The following is a 22,177-nucleotide window of genomic DNA, read 5'->3' as shown; positions in this document are numbered from 1 at the left end:
GTGAGCACTTTCCTGTGCATCTCCAGTGTTCCGTCTTGTGTGTCTTTCTTTCAGGCCAAGATGCTGCAATAAGCTCCATGAAAGCAGAGAGCTTCACCCATACAGTGTTTATTTCAAGATCAGAGCTTTAGAATATAACCTCTCCAAGGCAGCAAGTGTTTTGATACTTGTGACACTCCCTTTATAATAGTAGTGTCTTGTACAGAGGCAAGCATACTATCAATACTTAAGTAAATGATAATTAATCTCTAAGAGTCAACTACTATGGTTGCATAATTCAAAGTACTTAAAAAAACCCACAAAACAACATTTGCATTTCTAGCAGTTTGAGGTTGTAATATTTTTAAACAGTTTCTGAAAATTATTTTGCCACTTAAACTTCAATGGTCATGACCATTATAATGCATTTTTTTAAAGCACTATCTTACGGATAAACAAAGCTTGTGCTAAAGCTATCAATAAAACCCTTCGCCTCCAACCAGAAAAATTCAGACTGTGGAAACACATTTCCCAGCTTTGCAAAGACAGCAATTGTGCACAATTGTTTTAAAAGATCATTTGTTTTCAGGTAATAAAACAAATTTTCCAATTACTTACCTATTTTTTCCATGTAGGAGGAACAGAGTTCTCAGGCTATAAAGTGATCAAGATGAACCCTTTGCATTCTGTGTACCAAACAGAAATCATGTACATCTCCACACCCTCACTAGTCAACTCTTTATCTTAGACACCTATGCTAACTACTTCACCTTCTACATCAGGATCAAATGAATTGCTAAACTCTCCAAAAATTAAATTGTTCGAGTTACACTTTGCATAGAACTCCTACTCTGCAGAGTCCACATTCTTAACTGAATACCTCTGTAGTACTTTTCTCAGGGTCACAATCGTTAGATGCTGCGTTTGTCAAAAGTAGCAGCAGCACGTTGGTACTTAAATTAGGTCAGCATAACTATGTCAGTCAGGGGTACTAAAAATCCCACAGCCCTGAGCTTCTTATCTATTTTGAACTAACCCCAGTGTAGAGGCAGGTTTATCGATGAAAGAATGCTTCTGTCAACATAAAAAGAAAAGGAGACTAACCAATTTATTTGAGCATAAGCTTTCGTGAGCTACAGCTCACTTCATCGGATGCATACTGTGGAAAGTGTACGGCTGTTACTCTGAAATCTGTCAACATAGGTATCATTACCCAGGGAGGCAGTGTTCCAAAACCAATGGAAAAATATCTTGGGTCAATATAGGCTGCATCTGCGCTATGGGATTATGCCAGCATAGCTATGGCAGCCGACCTATGCCAGTAAAGCCTCCATAGCACAGACATACTCTTATGCTTCAACCAGAGAATGACTGTATTCCGCTGGCAACATAAAACCAGAAGGCATTTGTTTTTAATTTTTGTAACTGTTATATTCACTGTACATCTCTTGGAAAAGGAGAACACCTTCGCAAAACAACATAGAAATCAAAATACCTAACATTCTTTTGATAGTTTCCATATACAGAACTGCCACACTACCAATATTTTGCTATATGCAAATTATATATACATGCGCAGCTATCCACCCAATGCACCATGACAACCAAAAGCACACAGTTGAACATATTTGTGTTAATCATCACAACCACATTGCTGCAGAGACCCTCAGTACTAAAACACCCTCAAACACTACTACAAAGGACAAATTTATTCCTTTCATCTCTAACTCAGATATGTAATTGTTTTCCATAAATTATACCTCTATGACACATCACAACTCATTTCAGAATAAATCACACTATTAGTATGCGCCCTCAACTTTTAACTAACAGCTTTTGGACTCACTATTAATATGAAGAACTTAACTAAAACACTATATCTAGATTGAATTTCTTTTACCAATAGAATTCAGTGAAGCAACATGCACAGTTGATCAACTTGTCAATTAGCAGTGAGGAAAACATCCAAGTTCTCTTTATCAGTATAATTAATTTCATAAACAGATCTAATTACAATTCTATTGCCATCACTTGTTGACAAATCTGTTTAATGTTTATAGTAATAAACTGTATATACAATATGTTGTGCTATAAACATTATAATAAAGCTGGCAAAATTCAATTATGCAAGTTTGACATTTGCATGAGAATCTGGAGTGCTTGTTAAACTATTCTAGGAAGTCAATTATTTCAGTTTTCATTATGAACTTTTCAAGTGTTTATTACATATGGTATAAACCGCATACTGTACAACATGGTAGTCCACTATTTTTAAAAAGTATTTTATTTCAAAAATTAAAGATGGCAAATGGTCTCAGCATCATTCCAGTCCTTACAACTATACATTCTGTGGTCCTATGCCTTCTAGAGCCTAATATTTACTCTGAATAAAACAGCAGAGAAACTGAATTAAATTTCTTTACAACCATTAACATATTCAGCTCACTTTCAAAATGTACACTTGAGTTTTACATTAAGTCAAAAAGCAAACAGTTCAGAGAACCTGAGTCTCAGAAAATAAACTATGTGAAAAAATTTGTTCTAGTTCTGTATTTGCAGACATACCATATCAGCAAATGTATGTTAATATGCAAGAAAGTGACTCAGATTCTCCTGTTTCTCTTTTGTTTCCTATAACTTTTTATACTTCACCAAAAGCTAGAAGTTAAAGCTCAAATTTGGAGAGGTGCTAAGTACCTGCACCTACCACTGCCAAGAAAAGAATTCATGTGTACAGCATTTCTCCAGATTTGAACTATTTGGTTCATATGGCAAAATCCTGAATTCATGTAAGTCGTTGACAAAACTCCCATTGACATCAATGGGGCAAGGAATTCAGTCCTACACTCTGCAGTGCGATATTTGTTACATAAAGTTAAATATACAAATCAAAAAGTGACAAGTACTTACATAATATGGTGATGGATGCTACAGAAAACCTTTAGAAGAACAGACAAGTTCTGTCACTTATACCATTTCCGCAGCTAATTAAAATGTTATGAAACTGTCACTTCTATTTTCAATTCAGCTACACGATGATGTACATCGGACTAATACTTAAGGCTTATATATTCTTTGTTGTTACAAAGTTCAGGTCCAATTAAGCTTTCAGTTACAGAAACTTTTTCTCTTTAGCAAAATGTATATCATGTGTATGCAGTATCATGCAACAATGAACAGATAAAACTTTACCATTAATGCGGCACTTACACACAAAATCTCCAATCCAACTACTCTGCAATATAATCTTGAGAGGATGGATAGATTTAAATCAAAACTATTTAAACACTGCAGACAGCCTAGAAAAGTAAAGACTGGAGAGGAGAAAGGCCCAGGACAGAGAGGGAGATGCACCAGGACATAATGGGGTTTCTCAGGCAGCAAACACAGACAATGCAGACTCTTGTGGGTCTACAGGTTCACCAGGCTCCCTCTGCAGCCCACTGAGAACTCTTTTCCGGACTTCTCCACACACACCCCTAACATTCCCTATGGCATTGGGCCACGGCATTACCCTACTACTGTACCCCAGGGGATATTAAAGACAATCATAGCTTCACATATATCAACTATGGCTTTCAAAGGCCAGTGTATGTGTAGCTGAAATGGATATCAATGTACTTTCCCCTTCATCAGTTGTATTAATGTATTTGTTGTAAAATTGCACAATTATTTTGGCACTGAATATTTTTACAGAATAAAACGCTATAATTTGGAACATAATTCATCTTTATTAATTCACAACATATTCTGCCAAGTGCTTAGCAGATCTGAAAGCAACCAATTACCTATTAATGCACAGTGTCACACAACTCATAGGACCACTCTCAAACAAAATTAAATAGGTGCACTGACAGTTTTATATTCAGACATGTACATCAAGCACCACATAACTCCTACCAGGCCCCAAAGAACAGCAGGGCCAGGTAGAGCACTTTACAACAAAAAACACATTACCATGGCTCACTGTTAAAGCAGTATGTCAAAGACTCCATGCATTGTATATCTCCACGTTGAGCGCTTTTAATTGCCCTCATGTCTGGCTGTTCAAACTCAGCAGGCAGCTGCTCCACCATCACCCCAACAGACACTTCTCCCTTTGCTTACCAAATATTACGCAGGACACAGCAGTTATAACCACTAGAATATTTTTCTCACTGACGTCAAATCTCGTGAGTAAACAACCCCAGCATCCCTCCAATCGACCTGAAGCACATTCAACTGGCACTCTACATCTTCTGAACCAGTAGCTGAATCTCTCCTGAGTGCTGTCGAAGTGGCCAGTGTATGGCTTCATGCACTAAGGTAGCAACAGCAGGCTGGGCCCTCCAGGATCACTACTGGCATTTCAACATTCCCAATGGTAATCCAACAGTTGACAAAGACCCTGCTGGTAGCTTTCTGAAAAGTTCCGTATTCTTAAAGATGCGAGAGTCATGCATCTTCCCTGACCAGCCCACACTCATGTCAATGATGCACCAATGCTTGCATCACGATAGAAAAGTAGCCCTTTCTGCTGCTGTACTCTGTGGCAAGGTGGTTTGGTGCCAAAATAGGAATATATGTGCAGTCTGTCAATCCATCGCAGTTCAGAAATCCCATTGCTGCAAATCCATCTACTACGTCCTGCACGTTGCAAGAGATGCAGGAGATGATTAATGACTCCCATACACTTGTTTGACAACAGTACTTACAGTGGATTTTCCAACTCCAAATAGATTTCCTAATGACTAGTAGCAATTTGGCATTGCAAGTTTCCACAGTGTCATTGCCACTTGCTTCTCCACTGTCAATGCAGCTCTCACATTACTGTCCCTGAACTCATAGGCACTGACTCCGTAGGTGCTTTGGGGCTGGAGCACCCACAGAGAAAAAACGGTAGGTACTGAGCACCCACCAGCAGCCCCCTTATGAGCTCCCCTAGCGCCTCCCAGTGGGCCCCATGGATCAGCACCTCCTCCTCCCTCCCCGCACCTCCTGCCCACCACAATCGTGCAGCGGCATGCAGGAGACTGGGAGTGGAGATCGGAGGAGCTAGGACGTGGTACGCTTGAGGGAGGAGGCAAAACTGGGCAGGAAGAGGTGGGGCAAGGGTGGAGCAGGAGCAGGCAGGGTGAGGCCTTGGGGGAAGGAGTGAGTGGGGTGAAGCCTGGGGCAGGGCCGGTGATCAAGAACCCCCCAGCACTTTGGAAAGTCATCTCCTGTGCCTGAGCTGAGAGACTGGACGATGCTCAGTGCACAGATGCAAGAAAGTGACCTTCTGGATCTGAGAGTTCTGCAGCCGCTGATTGTCATCCCAAGCCTGCATTGTAATCAATCCATATTTGATCTGTCAGTCCTCATCTCCAAAGAAAACCTGCACAACACTTTCAAAAGACAAGCCTGGGAGCTTCAATTCATAACTTTGCTGGACACTAAAAATCATGAATTGGAGAGATAGAGAGAGAGACACGAAATTTATGGCTTATTTACAACAATCTCTAACCCACTAACAACTCCTACCAGCTGCCTCCCCCACCCCTTCCTTTCCTCCCTATGACTGGAAGGGTGTTAATGGGCCTCTTCACCTTGAATGGTCCCTTGAAATGTGTTAACAACTCATGCTAAACTATCTGCTCCACACTGGATTTAGCTGTAACACTGAATATGTTTCCCAGACCTGAAGAAGAGCTCTAGGTAAACACGAAAGCTAGTCTCGCTCACCAGCTGAAGTTGTTCCAATAAAAGATTGCTTCACACACTTCGGGCTTGTCTGCACTGGCTAGTTTTTTCGCCAAAAGCCAGTTTTTGGCGACAAAACGGTGGTAACGTACACACTGCAATGTGACTTTTTCGAAAAAAATGCCTAGTTTTGGCAACAAAAAACTTCCACCCTGTGAGAGACTTTTTTCTTTTCCCCTCTCTTTATTGTCGACAAACATGCAGCGTAGACACCACAGGGTTTTTTTTTCCAGTTTTACTGGCCTCCAGAAAGTAACCCACAATTCACATGCTGCTGCTCTGGTCAGCAGTTTGAACTCCACTGCCCTGCAGCCAACCCGCTCCTCCCCCTTGCAAGCCCAAGGAATTTTAAATCTCATTTCCTGCTTGCTGGCTTCCCAGATGAGCATGGCTGGCTGTCGCACCAAACGCGCTCCCACTTGGACCACCACTGAGTTGTTGGATCTGATCAGTATATCGGGAAAAGAGTCTGTTCAGTCGCAGCTACGAGTGACCCGCAGGAATCGGGACACGTATGGGCAAATTTCTCGAGGCTTGTGCGAAAAGTGCTATGATCGGGACACGCAGCAGTGCAGAGCGAAGATAAAGGAGCTGAGGCAGGCGTACCTTAAGGTGTGGGAGGTGAACCATCGCTCCAATGCTGCACATAAGACCTGCCGCTTCTATAAGTAGCTGAATGCTATCCTCGGTGGTGACCCCACCTCCATCGCCAATAGCCCCGTGGATACTTCGCAGGCAGCAGAAAGAGGGGGTAACCCGCAGACTGAAATTCTGGATGAAGAAGTTGAGCTAGAAGAGCATGTGGTTCTCACAGCAGTGTCGCCCGGTGGGGCAGACAGCCAGGAACTTTTCTCCACTCCAGAAGTGCTCAACAGGGAGCAGGAAGCAGATGTGACGCAGGGTAAGTTGCTGTGGCTTGTGTAGGAAATTGAAACGTGGGAGGCAGGTAGTGTTTTCTGTGAGCTGGACATTGTCCTGTGTAGCTAATCTGCATGGTCAAGCAGGGTGTCGACAGACATAGAGACCTGCAGGGAATCCTTCAGAGAAAGACTCTGGAAAGTTTTGAAGAGGTAATTGTTAATCCTCTGTCGCAGGTTCCAAGGGATTGCAACCTTGTTAGTTCCCCCATTGTAGGAAACTGTACCATGCCATTTAGCAATCACTGGAGCTGGGATCAAAGTGGCACATAGTTGAGCTGTATATAGACCAGGGTGAAAGCTGCAAGCATTCAGCATCTGTGCCCTGGTTTCTCTGGTCACCCGCAGCAGCGAAATGTCAGCCAGCAGGTTGGCCGCCTGTGAAAAAGTGTGGGATAATTTTAGAATGACTTCCCTGCACAACTGCCCTGCAAGCCGTAACCTTTTGTCCGTAAGCACAACTGTCTTCCCCCCATTCCTGACCCTCACAATGATTGGGGTGCTCGTGAAGCTGTGTGCCTCCCTAGAGTCTGAGAAAGAAAGTGATTTCTACTACCAAAATGCCCTTTTTACTAAAACGTTTCAATCATTCACTGGAATGTAACAATCCCTCTTCTGTTCTGCACAGACCTTTAAGAACACGCCACACACCCCCGCGGACCGGCTTTGGCAAATAACAAAAAACCTTAGGCGCAGCAAAGACGATATATTCCGGGAGGTGCTGCAGCGCGATGAAAGACAGACCAGGGAACGCAAAGAGTGCTGGGAAGCCAAAAGGCAGGACAGAAAAGAGAATGCTGCTTTGCTAGGCAAGTGACAGAGCAGATGATAAAAGTTATGGAGGATCAGACAGAGATGCTCAAGTCTTTGATACCGCTGCAGACTGTGCAGATCCGTGGTCAACCTCCACTTCAGCACATGCAGATGCACAATTCTTTGCCAACCCCCACCCCCCTCCATGCCCACACATTCCTTTTCACTTCACAACCCTCTTGAGTTTCCCCATCACTCCACTCCCCTCACAGCTTGGAGCTACACACAGTTGTGAGGTTTTACCCTTTTTAACAACAAATAAAGGCTAAGGTATTAATGGTACAGCGTTTTTATTGTGTGTTCTACAAAAGCATATAGCAATCAATTCACTCTGGGAACAGGCTTCTAAAGCATTGGGCCCCAAAATTGTACATGGATGCACCAGGGAAGCAACTCCAAAGCAGATGTGTTACTGCCCCCATTGTCAAAATAGTTCCTCAAAGCCTCTCTGATGTTAATAGCAGCCCTCTGGGCTCCTCTGACAGCCCTAGAATCTGGCTGTTCAAACTGTGCAACCAAGTGCTCTGTCACAGTGCTCTACACCTGAGCAAACATTTCATCCTTAGATTCACACAGATTATGCAAAGTGCAGCACGCAGCTATGACCACGAGAATATTATTCTCGGTAAGGTCTAGCCACTGAGACACCTCCAGTGAGCTTTCAAACGGCCAAAGGTACACTCGACCACCATGCATCTGCTCAGCCTGTTGTTAAAATGCTCCTTACTGCTGTCCAGGTGCCCTGTGTAAAGTTTCATGAGCCAGGGCTGTAAGGGGTAAGCTGGGTCTCCCAGGATTACTATGGTCTTGAAAGAAAGTACCCGCCTGCAACTTTCTGTACAGGCCACAATTCCTGAAGATGCGTGCGTCATGCACCTTTACAGACCAGCCTGTACGGATGTCCGTGAAACGTCCTCAGTGATCCACAAGCATCTGCAACACTGTGGGGAAGTATCCCTTCCTATTGATGGATTCAAAGGCAAGGTGGTCTGGCGCTAAAATTGGAATGTGTGCGCCATCAATCGCCCCACCACAGTTAGGGAAACCCATCTCTGCAAAGCCATTCGCTATTTCATGCACATTTCCCAGAGACATGGTCCTATGCAGCAGAATGCGATTTACTGCCCTGCCGCAGCAGTGGACTTCACTACTCCAAATTGATTTGCAACTGACCGGTAGCAGTCTAGATTCACCAGTTTCCACACAATGATTGCAACTCGCTTCTCTACAGAAAGGGCAGCTCTCAATCTGGTGTCCTTGCACTGCAGTTCGGAAGATAGCTCCATGAAGGTTGCTTTACACATCCTAAAGTTTTGTACCCATTGGTCATCATCCCACACCTGCATGACAATGCAATCCCACCAATCAGTGCTTGTTTCCCTAGCCCAAAAGTGACGGTCTGCCTTATGCAGCTGCCCTGTGAATGCACAAAGCACTGATAAGCTGCTACCGTCAATATCACACTCAGGTGCCTACAATTCATCCTCTGCTAACTTTGCGATTAACTCTGAATAACTGTGCTGCCATGCGCGATGTCCTCACGACAGCTAACAGCACATAGGAGAGAAGTGCAGGACCCATCTTCTCTCGCTGCAGATGCTGGCGGGCACTACGAAAGACTGACAGTTGGAAAAATGGCACAAAAGGAAGCCAGAAACCTTTGGAGGGGTGAGACAAAGCGGTGCATGATGGTACATTTTGCACATCCCAGGATGCGCCGCACTCCATTTCCGCATTCCCACAACACCTAGCAACAGATGGTCACAGTGCATTCCTCTCACTGTCAACAAAGGTGCCCCGAATGTGGACATGATCTGTCAGAGGGAGCAAATATAAACACTTTGGCAACTTTCCTTTTGTCGATTTTTCCTTGTCGACATTAGTTTCATCAACAAAACTTGCCAGTGTAGACAAGCTCTTTGTCTCTCTAATATCCTGGCAATTCGTTCTTTTTATAGCATAACATTTACAAAACACTACTTTATTTCTGTGTGAATAACTGTATACGTATCATGTATTACATTTTTTTTCAGCCCTTGCATATTCCATAGAGTCACTGCACTCTAGCTCAAAATTATTAAGATATCTTGGGTCCCAAAAATAAATTATTGGCAGCAGTAGCTAAGAGAAATAATTTCTAGAATAAACTGAAAATATTATGCAATGCTTTTCCGTATTAGGTTTGCTAATGGGAGCCAGCAACTGACGATTCAAGTGTCACGATACGGGTAATCTGAAAAAATATTAGGGTGAGCTCAACAAAATAAGCTAACAACAAGGTATTAATGCTATACCAGTGAAGACTCTCACACTGTTTAATACACAAGACCAAGGAGTATATTGTAATCACATTGTTGGCATGGACTGACAAGAGTTCTTTGAAAAGCAGATATTGATCTTAAGGGGTAATCTTAAACTATTTCAAATACAAAAGTCAGGAAAAAATGCAATTTCTCATTTGGTGTTCTTTTAACCTTAGTGCAAAAGTGTACGGCTTTCTCTCGTTAGTTTCAAATAAAATCAAAAGTTTGTGTCAAAAATATTTTAGGCCGTTTTGTTTTTTAATATTATCCTAAGCATGTTAAGTTAGACTTATTCAAGGGAACATGAATCCCAAAACCTGAAGAGGGTCCTCTATAACTAACAGTACTCTCTTGAGAAAAGATTGTTCCTTCTCATATGCTATGTTTTTCCACACTGCTTCCCACCTTTGAGAGAAATCTCCTGATTCCCAAGTGCCTAAAATCCTTTATCTCCATTTTCAAATTTCTCTTTATAATTCACTTATTTCACCTAGCTTTCCACCATTGGTTGAGAACAAAGTCATAGTCAACCCTGTGCCTCATTTTGTAATTGTACTACAGCCATTCAATTTATCCTAGAAGCTCCTTGGCATAGGAATCTGTTTAAACTAAGTCTTTTGTAAAGTGTTATGCACATCTAAGTGATACTATATAATTTATCTCTTTGACAATTCATATATTCTCCTGAGAAAATGCTAGTACATGACCCAAAGAGGCACTGTGTTTTAAACACATTTGGTTCCCAAGTTGAGTTCAGCTTCACTGGGCTTCCACAAGGACAGAACTCAAGAGACTTTAAAAAAAATATTTTTTACTGATATACAAAGCAAATCACATCCAAACAATCTTAACTGAACTAGAACCGTAAACCTTATAAAAGTTGGTGACAAGGGGTGAACTCTGTGGAAGTTACTGATCAGCCTCCATCATCAAGATTCTGCAGTTAGATATAAAATAAAAAAATGCAAGAGCACTGCAGTTTAATTGACATCACTTTCACTAGGCCAACAAAAAAAAAACAAAAAGAAAAGGAGTACTTGTGGCACCTTAGAGACTAACCAATTTGAGCACGAGCTTTCGTGAGCTACAGCTCACTTCATCGGATGCATACTGTGGAAACTGCAGAAGACATTATATACACAGAGACCATGAAACAATACCTCCTCCCACCCCACTCTCCTGCTGGTAATAGCTTATCTAAAGTGATCATCAAGTTGGGCCATTTCCAGCACAAATCCAGTTTCTCTCACCCTCCCCCCCACCCCACACAAACTCACCTTCCTGCTGGTAATAGCCCATCCAAAGTGACCACTCTCTTTAAAATGTGTATGATAATCAAGGTGGGCCATTTCCAGCACAAATCCAGGTTCTCTCACCCCCCCACCCCCCTCCAAAAACCACACACACAAACTCACTCTCCTGCTGGTAATAGCTTATCCAAAGTGACCACTCTCCTCACAATGTGTATGAAAATCAAGGTGGGCCATTTCCAGCACAAATACAGGTTTTCTCACACACACACCCCCACAAACTCACTCTCCTGCTGGCAATAGCTCATCCAAACTGATCACTCTCCTTACAATGTGCATGATAATTAAGGTGGGCCATTTCCAGCATAAATCCAAGTTTAACCAGAACGTCGGGGGGTTGGGGGGGATAGAAAAAAACAAGGGGAAATAGGCTACCTTGCATAATGACTTAGCCACTCCCAATCTCTATTTAAGCCTAAATTAAGTGTCCAATTTACAAATGAATTCCAATTCACATCGTCTACAGCCAAGCTCTGCGATACAATCGCATTTGCTCCAACCCCTCAGACAGAGACAAACACCTACAAGATCTCTATCAAGCATTCTTACAAATACAATACCCACCTGCGGAAGTGAAGAAACAGATTGATAGAGCCAGAAGAGTTCCCACAAGTCACCTACTACAGGACAGGCCTAACAAAGAAAATAACAGAACGCCACTAGCCGTCACCTTCAGCCCCCAACTAAAACCCCTCCAACGCATTATTAAGGATCTACAACCTATCCTGAAGGATGACCCAACACTCTCACAAATCTTGGGAGACAGGCCAGTCCTTGCCTACAGACAGCCCCCCAACCTGAAGCAAATACTCACCAGCAACCACATACCACACAACAGAACCACTAACCCAGGAACCTATCCTTGCAACAAAGCCCGTTGCCAGCTGTGCCCACATATCTATTCAGGGGACACCATCACAGGGCCTAATAACATCAGCCACACTATCAGAGGCTCATTCACCTGCACATCCACCAATGTGATATATGCCATCATGTGCCAGCAATGCCCCTCTGCCATGTACATTGGTCAAACTGGACAGTCTCTATGTAAAAGAATAAATGGACACAAATCAGACGTCAAGAATTATAACATTCATAAACCAGTCGGAGAACACTTCAATCTCTCTGGTCACGCGATTACAGACATGAAGGTCGCTACCTTACAACAAAAAAACTTCAAATCCAGACTCCAGCGAGAAACTGCTGAATTGGAATTCATTTGCAAATTGGACACTATTAATTTAGGCTTAAATAGAGACTGGGAGTGGCTAAGTCATTATGCAAGGTAGCCTATTTCCCCTTGTTTTTTTCTATCCCCCCCACCCCCCCGACGTTCTAGTTAAACTTGGATTTATGCTGGAAATGGCCCACCTTGATTATCATGCACATTGTAAGGAGAGTGGTCAGTTTGGATGAGCTATTGCCAGCAGGAGAGTGAGTTGGGGGGGGGGGGGGGGAAGAACCTGGATTTGTGCTGGAGATGGCCCACCTTATCATGCACATTGTAGGGAGAGTGGTCGCTTTGGATAAGCTATTACCAGCAGGAGAGAGAGTTTTTGTGTGTGTGTTTTTTTGAAAAAAAGGGGGTGGGGGGGTGAGAAAACCTGGATTTGTGCTGGAAATGGCCCACCTTGATTTTCATACACATTGTGAGGAGAGTGGTCACTTTGGATGGGCTCTTACCAGCAGAAGAGTGAGTTTGTGTGGGGGTGGGCAGAGGGTGAGAAAACCTGGATTTGAGCTGGAAATGGCCCAACTTGATGATCACTTTAGATAAGCTATTACCAGCAGGAGAGTGGGGTGGGAGGAGGTATTGTTTCATGGTCTCTGTGTATATAATGTCTTCTGCAGTTTCCACAGTATGCATCCGATGAAGTGAGCTGCAGCTCACGAAAGCTCATGCTCAAATAAATTGGTTAGTCTCTAAGGTGCCACAAGTACTCCTTTTCTTTTTGCGAATACAGACTAACACGGCTGTTACTCTGAAAAAAAAAAAACCAGCAAGTAAAGTATAAACAGGAGTGAGTTTATTGCCTCCTTACCTATAAATCTCTCACACAAGAAATCAGAAAACAAGCCAACCATTAAATGCATATTTAATTGTTCCCCACAGAATTTTTTTTTTACTGTTCCTGCCAAACAAACATGATAAAAAGTTTTCCTCAAGTTCTATGTAAGAATATTTACTATATCTTCATGACTGCAACAGACAATAGTGATAATAAGACAAAAGTAACTGAAATGCCTCAAATTTCCGAGGTTCGGAACTTACAGGATCTGACTGTCTTCCCAGTGTGTAACAGCAGTTAAAATAAGCAACATCCTGGTACATTAAAAAGACAGAGAAACAATACTGAAACTATTTATATATGTAGTGTATGTAAGAAATCTTTATATAAAACAATGGTACTTTATTATCTAATGTAATAGGTCTAATTTTGGTTGCTTCATCCCAAGAACAAGGGATTATGATTAAAGGTTTCAGAGTAGCAGCTGTGTTAGTCTGTATTAGCAAAAAGAAAAGGAGTACTTGCGGCACCTTAGAGACTAACAAATTTATTTGAGCATAAGCTTTCGTGAGCTATAGCTCACGTCATCGGATGCATTCAATGGAAAATACAGTGGGGAAATTTATATGCACAGAGAACATGAAACAATGTGTGTTTCCATACACACTGTAACCAGAGTGATCACCTAAGGAGAGCTATTACCAGCAGGAGAGCGGGGGAAAAAACTTTTGTAGTGATAATCAAGGTGGGCCATTGCCAGCAGTTGACAAGAACGTCTGAAGAACAGTGGGGTGGGGGGAAATAAACATGGGGAAATAGTTTTACTTTGTGTAATGATCCATCCACTCCCAGTCTCTATTCAAGCCTAAGTTAATTGTATCCAGTTTGCAAATTAATTCCAATTCAGCAGTCTCTCGTTGGAGTGTGTTTTTGAAGGTTTTTTGTTGTAATATTGCAAACTTTAGGTCTGTAATCGAGTGACCAGAGAGATTGAAGTGTTCTCCGACTGGTTTTTGAATGTTATAATTCTTGATGTCTGATTTGTGTCCATTTATTCTTTTATGTAGAGACTGTCCAGTTTGAACAATGTACATGGCAGAGGGGCATTGCTGGCACATGATGGCATATATCACACTGGTAGATGTGCAGGTGAACAAGCCTCTGACAGTGTGGCTGATGTTATTAGGCCCTATGATGGTGTCCCCTGAATAGATATGTGGACACAGTTGGCAACGGGCTTTGTTGCAAGGATAGGTTCCTGGGTTAGTGGTTCTGTTGTGTGGTTGCTGGTGAGTATTTGCTTCAGGTTGGGGGGCTGTCTGTAAGCAAGGACTGGCCTGTCTCCCAAGATCTGTGAGAGTGATGGGTCGTCCCTCAGGATAGGTTGTAGATCCTTGACGATGCGTTGGAGAAGTTTTAGTTGGGGGCTGAAGGTGATGGCTAGTGGCATTCTGTTATTTTCGTTGTTGGGCCTGTCCTATAGTAGGTGACTTCTGGGTACTCTCCTGGCTCTGTCAATCTAAAAGTTGCAATTCTTCAACAAAAAAAACTTCAAAAACAGACTCCAACGAGAGACTGCTGAATTGGAATTAATTTGCAAACTGGATACAATTAAGTTAGGCTTGAATAGAGACTGGGAGTAGATGGGTCATTACACAAAGTAAAACTATTTCCCCATGATTATTTCTCCCCACCACCCCCCACGGTTCCTCAGATGTTCTTGTCAACTGCTGGAAATAGCCCACCTTGATTATCACAACAAAAGGCTTCCTGCTCTCCTGCTGGTAATAGCTCACCTTAAGTGATCACTCTGGTTACAGTGTGTATGGTAACACCCATTGTTTCATGTTCTCTGTGTATATAAATCTCCCCACTGTATTTTCCACTGAATGCATCCGATGAAGTGAGCAGTAGCTCACGAAAGCTTATGCTCAAATAAATTTGTTAGTCTCTCAGGTGCTACAAGTACTCCTTTTCTTTTTATGATTAAAGGGTTATATATTTGAGGCATTTCCTTCTGCCACTGGATTTCCATGCCACAGCTGGTCATTAGGACACTTTGAGGCTGGATCTGAACAACTGGCTAATATCTTGAAAGCTAATAAAGTGTACATTTTCAAGGGGTATGATGGAAGCCAGATTACTCGGATTTTTTTTTTTTAAACACGTTAGAAAATGCACTTCAAGAATGAATTGATATGGGGGTGTAGATAACCTTTTCCATATCTAATTTCCTGTGATTTCTAGGTCTCTCTCTACTTAAGTCAAAAAGGCAACAAACCAAAGGCTGAAACACCTTGAGTTTGTAATGCCTGTACAATAACTTGGGTCCATACTGAAGAACTATAATACAATAAACACTGGTAATATCCACTGGTTACAGTGCTTGGGATGAGTTGTTCAGCTGAGCTGCAGCTAACCTAGTGAAGTCTATAGCATCATCTTCACAATATGGATGCGAAGCCAAAGAGAGAACCTATGCCAACTTACCCAGTCCTCCTAATTCCATCCCATAATGCAGGGCCTCATGTTTAGAATTAACCTAAAAGACCTGGCTTCCAGCACCAGTTCAGGGAATTATGTTATGAGTCCTTCAGGAGTCCCAGAACCATGGATATAAGAGGTGCTGCATGTGGATGCACCAAACTAACGATTGAGGGTAACACTGCTACGTGGACACACTAAGCCCTTCCAAGGACAACCAGGACAATCATCTAATTTCATTAATTTTTCTGCAATAGTTTCCTTCTTAACAAAAACATACCTTATGTTTCTGTAGTCGCTATGATATGGAGCCACAAAATTTAAGATATCTAGGTACTAAGTTTATGTCCTGAAGTATTAGATTTCATCAACCTCAGGATCTAGGAAAGGACTTTTCCAATCTGTAAAGCATTGCACAATTCACTAGGTGCATTACAGATATTTTCACTTTCTTCTGAGTCATCATATAATGGTCATTACCAGAGCACAGCAACTGGTCTGGAGACATCTCCTACAACAATCTTTATGTTCCAATGACTCCACAGATTTGAACCAACAGAGTAAGATACAGATTTCAGAAAGAATGCATTTTCTGCCTATACAGTACAGGTTTTTTCTGGTTTCCGTTCAGTCACAAAAATATGTTCCAAGGTAGTCAAACATTGACTTTATGCAGAAATTACCAATACAAGAGTCTACCACAAAACATGTTCTTTCAAAAAATAAAAAAAAAAAGTTACAGCTAACTCAAATAAAAACAAATATTTCATATTTTAACTGCATAAAACATAAAAACCTTCATTAAAACAAGATAATGTTTTGAAGCATGTTTTGCAGACTAACTTTAAACGTATAGTATAGTAAACGTATAGTTTAAACGTATAAATTGAAAAAAATCTAAATCTGAAAAAGATGCTTGGAGGTGTAAATATATTATTTCTGTCCTTTAATATTCACCACACACCTATTTGGCTGCTTTTAAAAAGTAGTGTATCGTAATAAGAGGAAAGACAAAACTGTCAGAAACCACTGAAAGCATATTATTAATCTCAATTGAATTTCAATGCAACAGCAACAGTAATATTTGAGGAAATGGCAAAATTCAGTGGAAGCAGATCAAGTTACCCATGCAATAAAAAAAAAATTCAACCTCTAATCAGGTAACATTTTTAAATTCAACAACTCTTTCATAGTTTTCAAAAAAAAATTTTCTAATTTAGAAGCTTTGAAAATAAACCCATTTTTCCTGCCAAATTTATCCGCTTCTTGACGAACATTTAATTTTGATTAGGGCTGTCGATTAATCACAGTTAACTCACATGATTAACTCAAAAAAATTAATCGTGAATTTTAAAAAATCGCGATTAATTGCAGTTTTAATTGCACTGTTAAACAATAGAATACCAACTGAAATTTATTAAATATTTTGGTGTTTTTCTACATTTTCATATATATTCTATTCTGTGTTGTAACTGAAACCGAAGTGTATATTTTTATTAGAAATATTTGCACTGTAAAAATGATAAAAGAAATACTATTTTTCAATTCACATCATGCAAGTATTGTAGTGCAATCGCTTTGTCGTGAAAGTGCAACTTAAAATGGAGATTTTTTTTTGTTAAATAACTGCACTCAAAAACAAAACAATGTAAAACGTGAGAGACTACAATTCCACTTAGTCCTACTTCTTGCTCAGCCAACAGCTAAGACAAACAAGTTTGTGTACATTTACAGGAGATAATGCTGCCCTCTTCCTATTTACAATGTCACCAGATAGTGCGAACAGGCATTTGCATGGCACTTTTGTAGCTGGCATTACAATGTTTTTAAGTACCAGATATGCTAAACATTCGTATGCCCCTTTATGCTTCGGCCACCATTCCACAGGACATTCTTCCATGCCGATGAAACTCGCCAAAAAAAATGTGTTAATTAAATTTGTGACTGAACTCCTTGGGGGAGAATTGTATGCCCCATGCTCTGTTTTACCTGCATTCTGCCACATATTTCATGTTCATAGCAGTCTTGGATGATGACCCAGCACATGTTGTTCCTTTTAAGAACACTTGCACTGAAGATTTAACAAAACGCAAAGCAAGTACCAATGTGAGATTTCTAAAGATAGCTACAGCACTCGACCCAAGGTTTAAGAATCTGAAATGCCATCCAAAATCTGAGAGGGACAAGGTTAGGAGCATGCTTTCAGAAGTCTTTAAAGAGCAACACTCCAATGAGGAAACTACAGAACTCAAACCACGACAAAAGGAAATCAACCTTCTGCTGGTGGCATCTGACTCAGATAATGAAAATGAGCATACATCAGTCTGTACTGCTTTGGATTGTTATCGAGCAGAACCCATCATCAGCATGGACATGTCCCTTAGCACAGTGGTGAAACATATAAGGACATGAATCTTTAGTGCATCTGGCATGGAAATATCTTGCGATGCCAGCTACAACAGTGCCATGAGAATGCCTGCTCTCACTTTCAGGTGACTTTATAAAGAAGAAGCAAGCAGCATCATCTCCTTTAAATGTAAACAAACTTGTTTGTCTGAGCGATTGGCTGAACAAGAAATAGGACTGAGTGGACTTGCAGACTAAAATTTTACATGGTTTTATTTTTAATGCAGTTTTTTTGTACGTAATTCTACATTTGTAAGTTCAACTTTCATGATAAATTGATTGCATTACAGTACTTGTATTAGGTGTATTGAAAAATGCTATTTCTTTTGTTTTATTACAGTGAAAATACTTGTAATCAAAAATATAAAGTGAGTACTGTATACTTTGTATTATGTGTTGTAACTGCAATCAATATATTTGAAAATGTAGAAAACATTTAAATAAACGGTATCCTATTATTGTTTAATCTCATGATTAATCACGATTTTTTAATCACTTGACAGCCCTAATTTTGATGTGCTTCTATAAAACAGCATAAGCTAACATGTCTCATTTTATTTACTCTGCTACTCAGCAGCATCAATGTCAGCACAGCAGGCTAGTGTACAGTTCTAGGAAAAGTATTAGTTGACCGACTGCTGCTGCAGAATGGCAGGGAAAGTTTACACAGTTTTCCTCAGTAAATCATAGCAAAACAATTTTGGGGGATTTTTGTCTAACACCTCTTTCCGGCTGACACAGTTGTGGATTTCAATTCTAGAAGACAGTCTAATAGCATCATATTCTTTACATTTCATCCAAAATATCCCAGGAATCATCAAACTATGGCCCCATTTCGGCAAAGGAATAGACCAGTGTTGACCCTTACTCTCAAGTGATACATTTTAAGGCCAGAATGGACCAATATGATCATCTAGGTTGCACTCCTACGTAACATAAGCCTTTCACCAAGTAATTCTTGCATGGAACCCAATAAGATTTAGTCGAAACTAAAGCATCTCTTTTAGCAAGACATCCAGTCTTGATTTCAACTGTTTAACTGAGGGAGAATCAACAACTTGCTATAGTTCATTACCTTTTATTATTAAGAAGTTGCACCTTATTTCTGGTTTAACTTTGTTAAGCTATAACTTCACTGATTTTATAATGCCTTTACCTTCTAGATTAGAAATCCCTCTATCATCTGTTGACCCTCCTCATACAGGTAATTCTAGACAGTGATCAAATCACCACTTAATTTTCCCTGTGATAAACAAAACAGACTGAGCTTCTTGGGTCTCTACATGTAAGACATTTTCCAGCCCTCAAGTTATTCCTGCAACTCTTCTCCTACTTCTCTCCACTTTATCAACACCCTCTTTGAAGAGGGGACATCAGAACTGGACACCATATTCCACAAGTCATCTTACCAGTCTAGTATTAGATTCAGGGCTGATAGCACTACCTAGTACTAGATACCTGACCCTTCCAATTATAAGATCCTATTTCAGTTGCTTATAAGTTTACCAGACTAACTATTTGGATTGAAATTTTCCATGTCAGGTGCCTAACCGAGGCTGATTTTTTAAAATTTCAGCCAAAACAGTTCAGTTGTTTTAAAGAATAAAGCTAGGTAAATATATGTTGTTTTGCCCATTTAAAAAAAAATTGAGACCTTTACTTTGAACAACCCTAGCACCCCTATGCTTTGAGGGAGGAACTTAAAATTTGGCAGGAGGAGGGCTTTTTATCAAGGTTGTACCTTTTGCTGTTGCTATGAAATTCTGCCTAAATTTAGCTAAGTTATAAACCTTTTTAACAAGCTGCAGCTGGCACATGCTCAGTAGAGACTTCTTAAATGTTAGCTACTAAGATTTCCAAAGATTCCATCCTCACTGAGCATGCTCACGCCTCTCACAGCTCATAGCGAAGACCAGACTGCACATGCACCATTCCAACAGAACTGAGTATGCTCCAGTTCCAAAGATGAAGCCAGACTTTCCCTATAATGGCTGCTCCCAGCTGGGGCCAGGCCAGGCACTGGAACTGTGCCCTCAATGACCTCCATGCTGGCACGCAGGCAGTGTAGAAGAGGAAGCTGTCAGATTCAAATTCAGAACGGACAACAGGTGAAGCCCCAGGGCTGGGAAAGGGCAGGCTGGCATTGTGGAAGAAGGAGACGGGGAGATGGGAGGCAGAAGGAAGAAGTTGGGACTAGTTGGTCAAGGAGACTTAAACTGGTATAAGAAGCCTGATAACTGGAGAGTGGAACTGAGCGAAGAAAGAAGATGAGACTGAAACAACGAGGCATGGGTGGGAACAGACAGGACTGGGACAGGTTAAAGGGTAAAAAGGAATGGGATATAAGAAGTCAAGCTTGGGGGGGGGGAAAGGACATAAGAGTCTATGCCCACTACAGCACAATATCTTTCAGAGCCTTGAATCTCACCGTTTGTCTGCTGTCAGCAAATATCTCTGAAAGGACCTCGTGAAGTGTCTGTCTCGGCCCCATCTACTGATGGTCCACATGGAGGGTGACAACCACCTCTGCTACCAGTTACTCCCTTAGAGCAAGGGCCAGAGATCTACGCAGTGTATCTAAAGGATCCAACCCTGCTGTGAATCACGATGAGGGCCCTACCAAATTCACAACCATGAAAAACACATCACAGACGCTGAAATCTGGTCACCCTCTATGAAATTTGGTCTTTTGTGTACTTTTACCCTATACTATACAGATTTCAAAGGGGAGACCAGCATTTCTCAAATTGGGGGTCCTGACCCAAAAGGGAGTTGCAGGGGCAGGGGGGTGTCACAGGCTTATTTTAGGGGGGATGCGGTATTGCCACCCCTTACTTTTGTACTGCCTTCCGAGCTGGCCAGCAGGAGAGCCAGGACTGTTGGCCAAGCACCCAGCTTTGAAGGCAGCGCCCCGCCAGCAGCAGTGCAGAAGGAAAGGTGGCAATACCACTGTCAAAACCCAATGGCCCCCTCCCTCAGGATGTGTCTCCTGGGGAGGCAGATCAGCATTGTATGTTGCTAACACTGTTGCAGGCATAGGCAACAGGGAAGGGTTAAAGGTGTGAGTGTGGAGTGGAAGATTCCTTTGCAGGATGCAAGAGGCCAAAGAGGGAGGAAGAGAGCAGAGAACGGGGTAACTTGACGCTTCGGCTAGCTCAGTCCAAAGGTAAGATGCTGGCCCCAATCCAAGGTCAAAGCACTCAACAAGAAGTCTGCAGCTGCGTTCATATCTTACCCAACCCCAGTCAGCCATGAGAAAGGAGAACTAAGCTAAACAGGACTGTAGAGATTGCAAAAACTAGTGAGACGGCGAAGGCCTGCGAGGGGGGAAACAAAGTCTCACATCCCTGGAGCCAGTGTGTTTTGGGAAAGCTGAGGAGGCCACAGAAAGCCGGTTTGGACCGGTACAAAGAGCATGGGGAACAGAGGTCCCTGAATGAAACGCCCCCAAAAGAATCCAGGACTTAAAACCCTCCTGAGAACCGAAGCAAGTTGGAGATCAACAGCAGACCCTGGACAGATTGTGCACAAGACAAAACTCTTGTGCACTCTTCTCCCTCTTCTTCTGACATTACACCCAGGCTTGGCCAGCCTCAGGTCATGCATGTGAGTATGAAAGTGGGTTAGGGCTGGGGCACTAACGCGTTCTTCCTTTCTCTGAGTGACGAGGGAGCGTTCCCAGCACTCACCGCTGTTATTTTATTTTATTTTATTAATAAAGCTTTAAAACTTAGACCCTTGGTGTGCTCCTTAATCTCCTCCCATAACAATCCTGTGGCCTCAGCCTGATCACCTGACGCCTCAGGCAGATTGGTAACAGAAATCTGTCTTACCTTCTGCTCTGCTGCCTTCAGAATTGGGCAGCCAGAGAGCGGCTGCTGCATACTGAGGGCCCAGCTCTGCAGGAGTAGCACAGAAGTAAGGGTGGCAATACCATACCATGCCATTCTTACTTCTATGCTGCTGCTGGCAGCGGTTCTGCCCTCAGATCTGGGCTCCTGGCCAGCAGCCGCCACTCTCCAGCTGCCCAGCTCCGAAGACAGCATCACCGCCAGCAGCAGCACAGAAGTAAGGGTCGCAGTACCAGAACTCCCCCCCTACAATAGCCTTGTGACCCCGCCACCCCACCCCCAACTCCTTTTTGGGTCAGGACCCCTACAATTACAAAACCATGAAATTTCATATTTAAATACCTGAAATCATGAAATTTATTATTTTTAAATTCCTATGATGGT

At 41.9% G+C, this 22,177-nt stretch overlaps 1 protein-coding gene across 22 annotated transcripts in view; it reads right to left on the bottom strand.

The window, feature by feature from the left end:
• Positions 1 to 22,177, bottom strand: part of FER (FER tyrosine kinase) — a 432,887-nt gene that overhangs the window by 330,888 nt on the left and 79,822 nt on the right. Inside the window, exon 1 of one of the 22 annotated variants that reach the window (XM_073344652.2) lies at positions 10,604 to 10,753. The exons of 19 other annotated variants lie outside the window; for them this stretch is intronic. Coding sequence is in view for 1 of the 3 variants with exons in the window: in XM_078852839.1 (XP_078708965.1) it covers positions 6,976 to 6,995 (20 nt within the window). In the remaining 2 variants the exon portion in view is untranslated. Of the gene's footprint in view, positions 1 to 6,305; positions 6,996 to 10,603; positions 10,754 to 22,177 lie in introns of those variants that run through there. 2 more of the 22 variants (XM_073344650.2, XM_078852839.1) reach the window with 2 other exon arrangements.

Source organism: Lepidochelys kempii, chromosome 5 (assembly GCF_965140285.1).
Source record: "Lepidochelys kempii isolate rLepKem1 chromosome 5, rLepKem1.hap1, whole genome shotgun sequence".
Taxonomy (NCBI): domain Eukaryota; kingdom Metazoa; phylum Chordata; order Testudines; family Cheloniidae; genus Lepidochelys; species Lepidochelys kempii.
The sequence above is the reverse complement of the archived record's forward strand: the minus strand, read 5'-3'. Positions and strand labels throughout refer to the sequence as shown.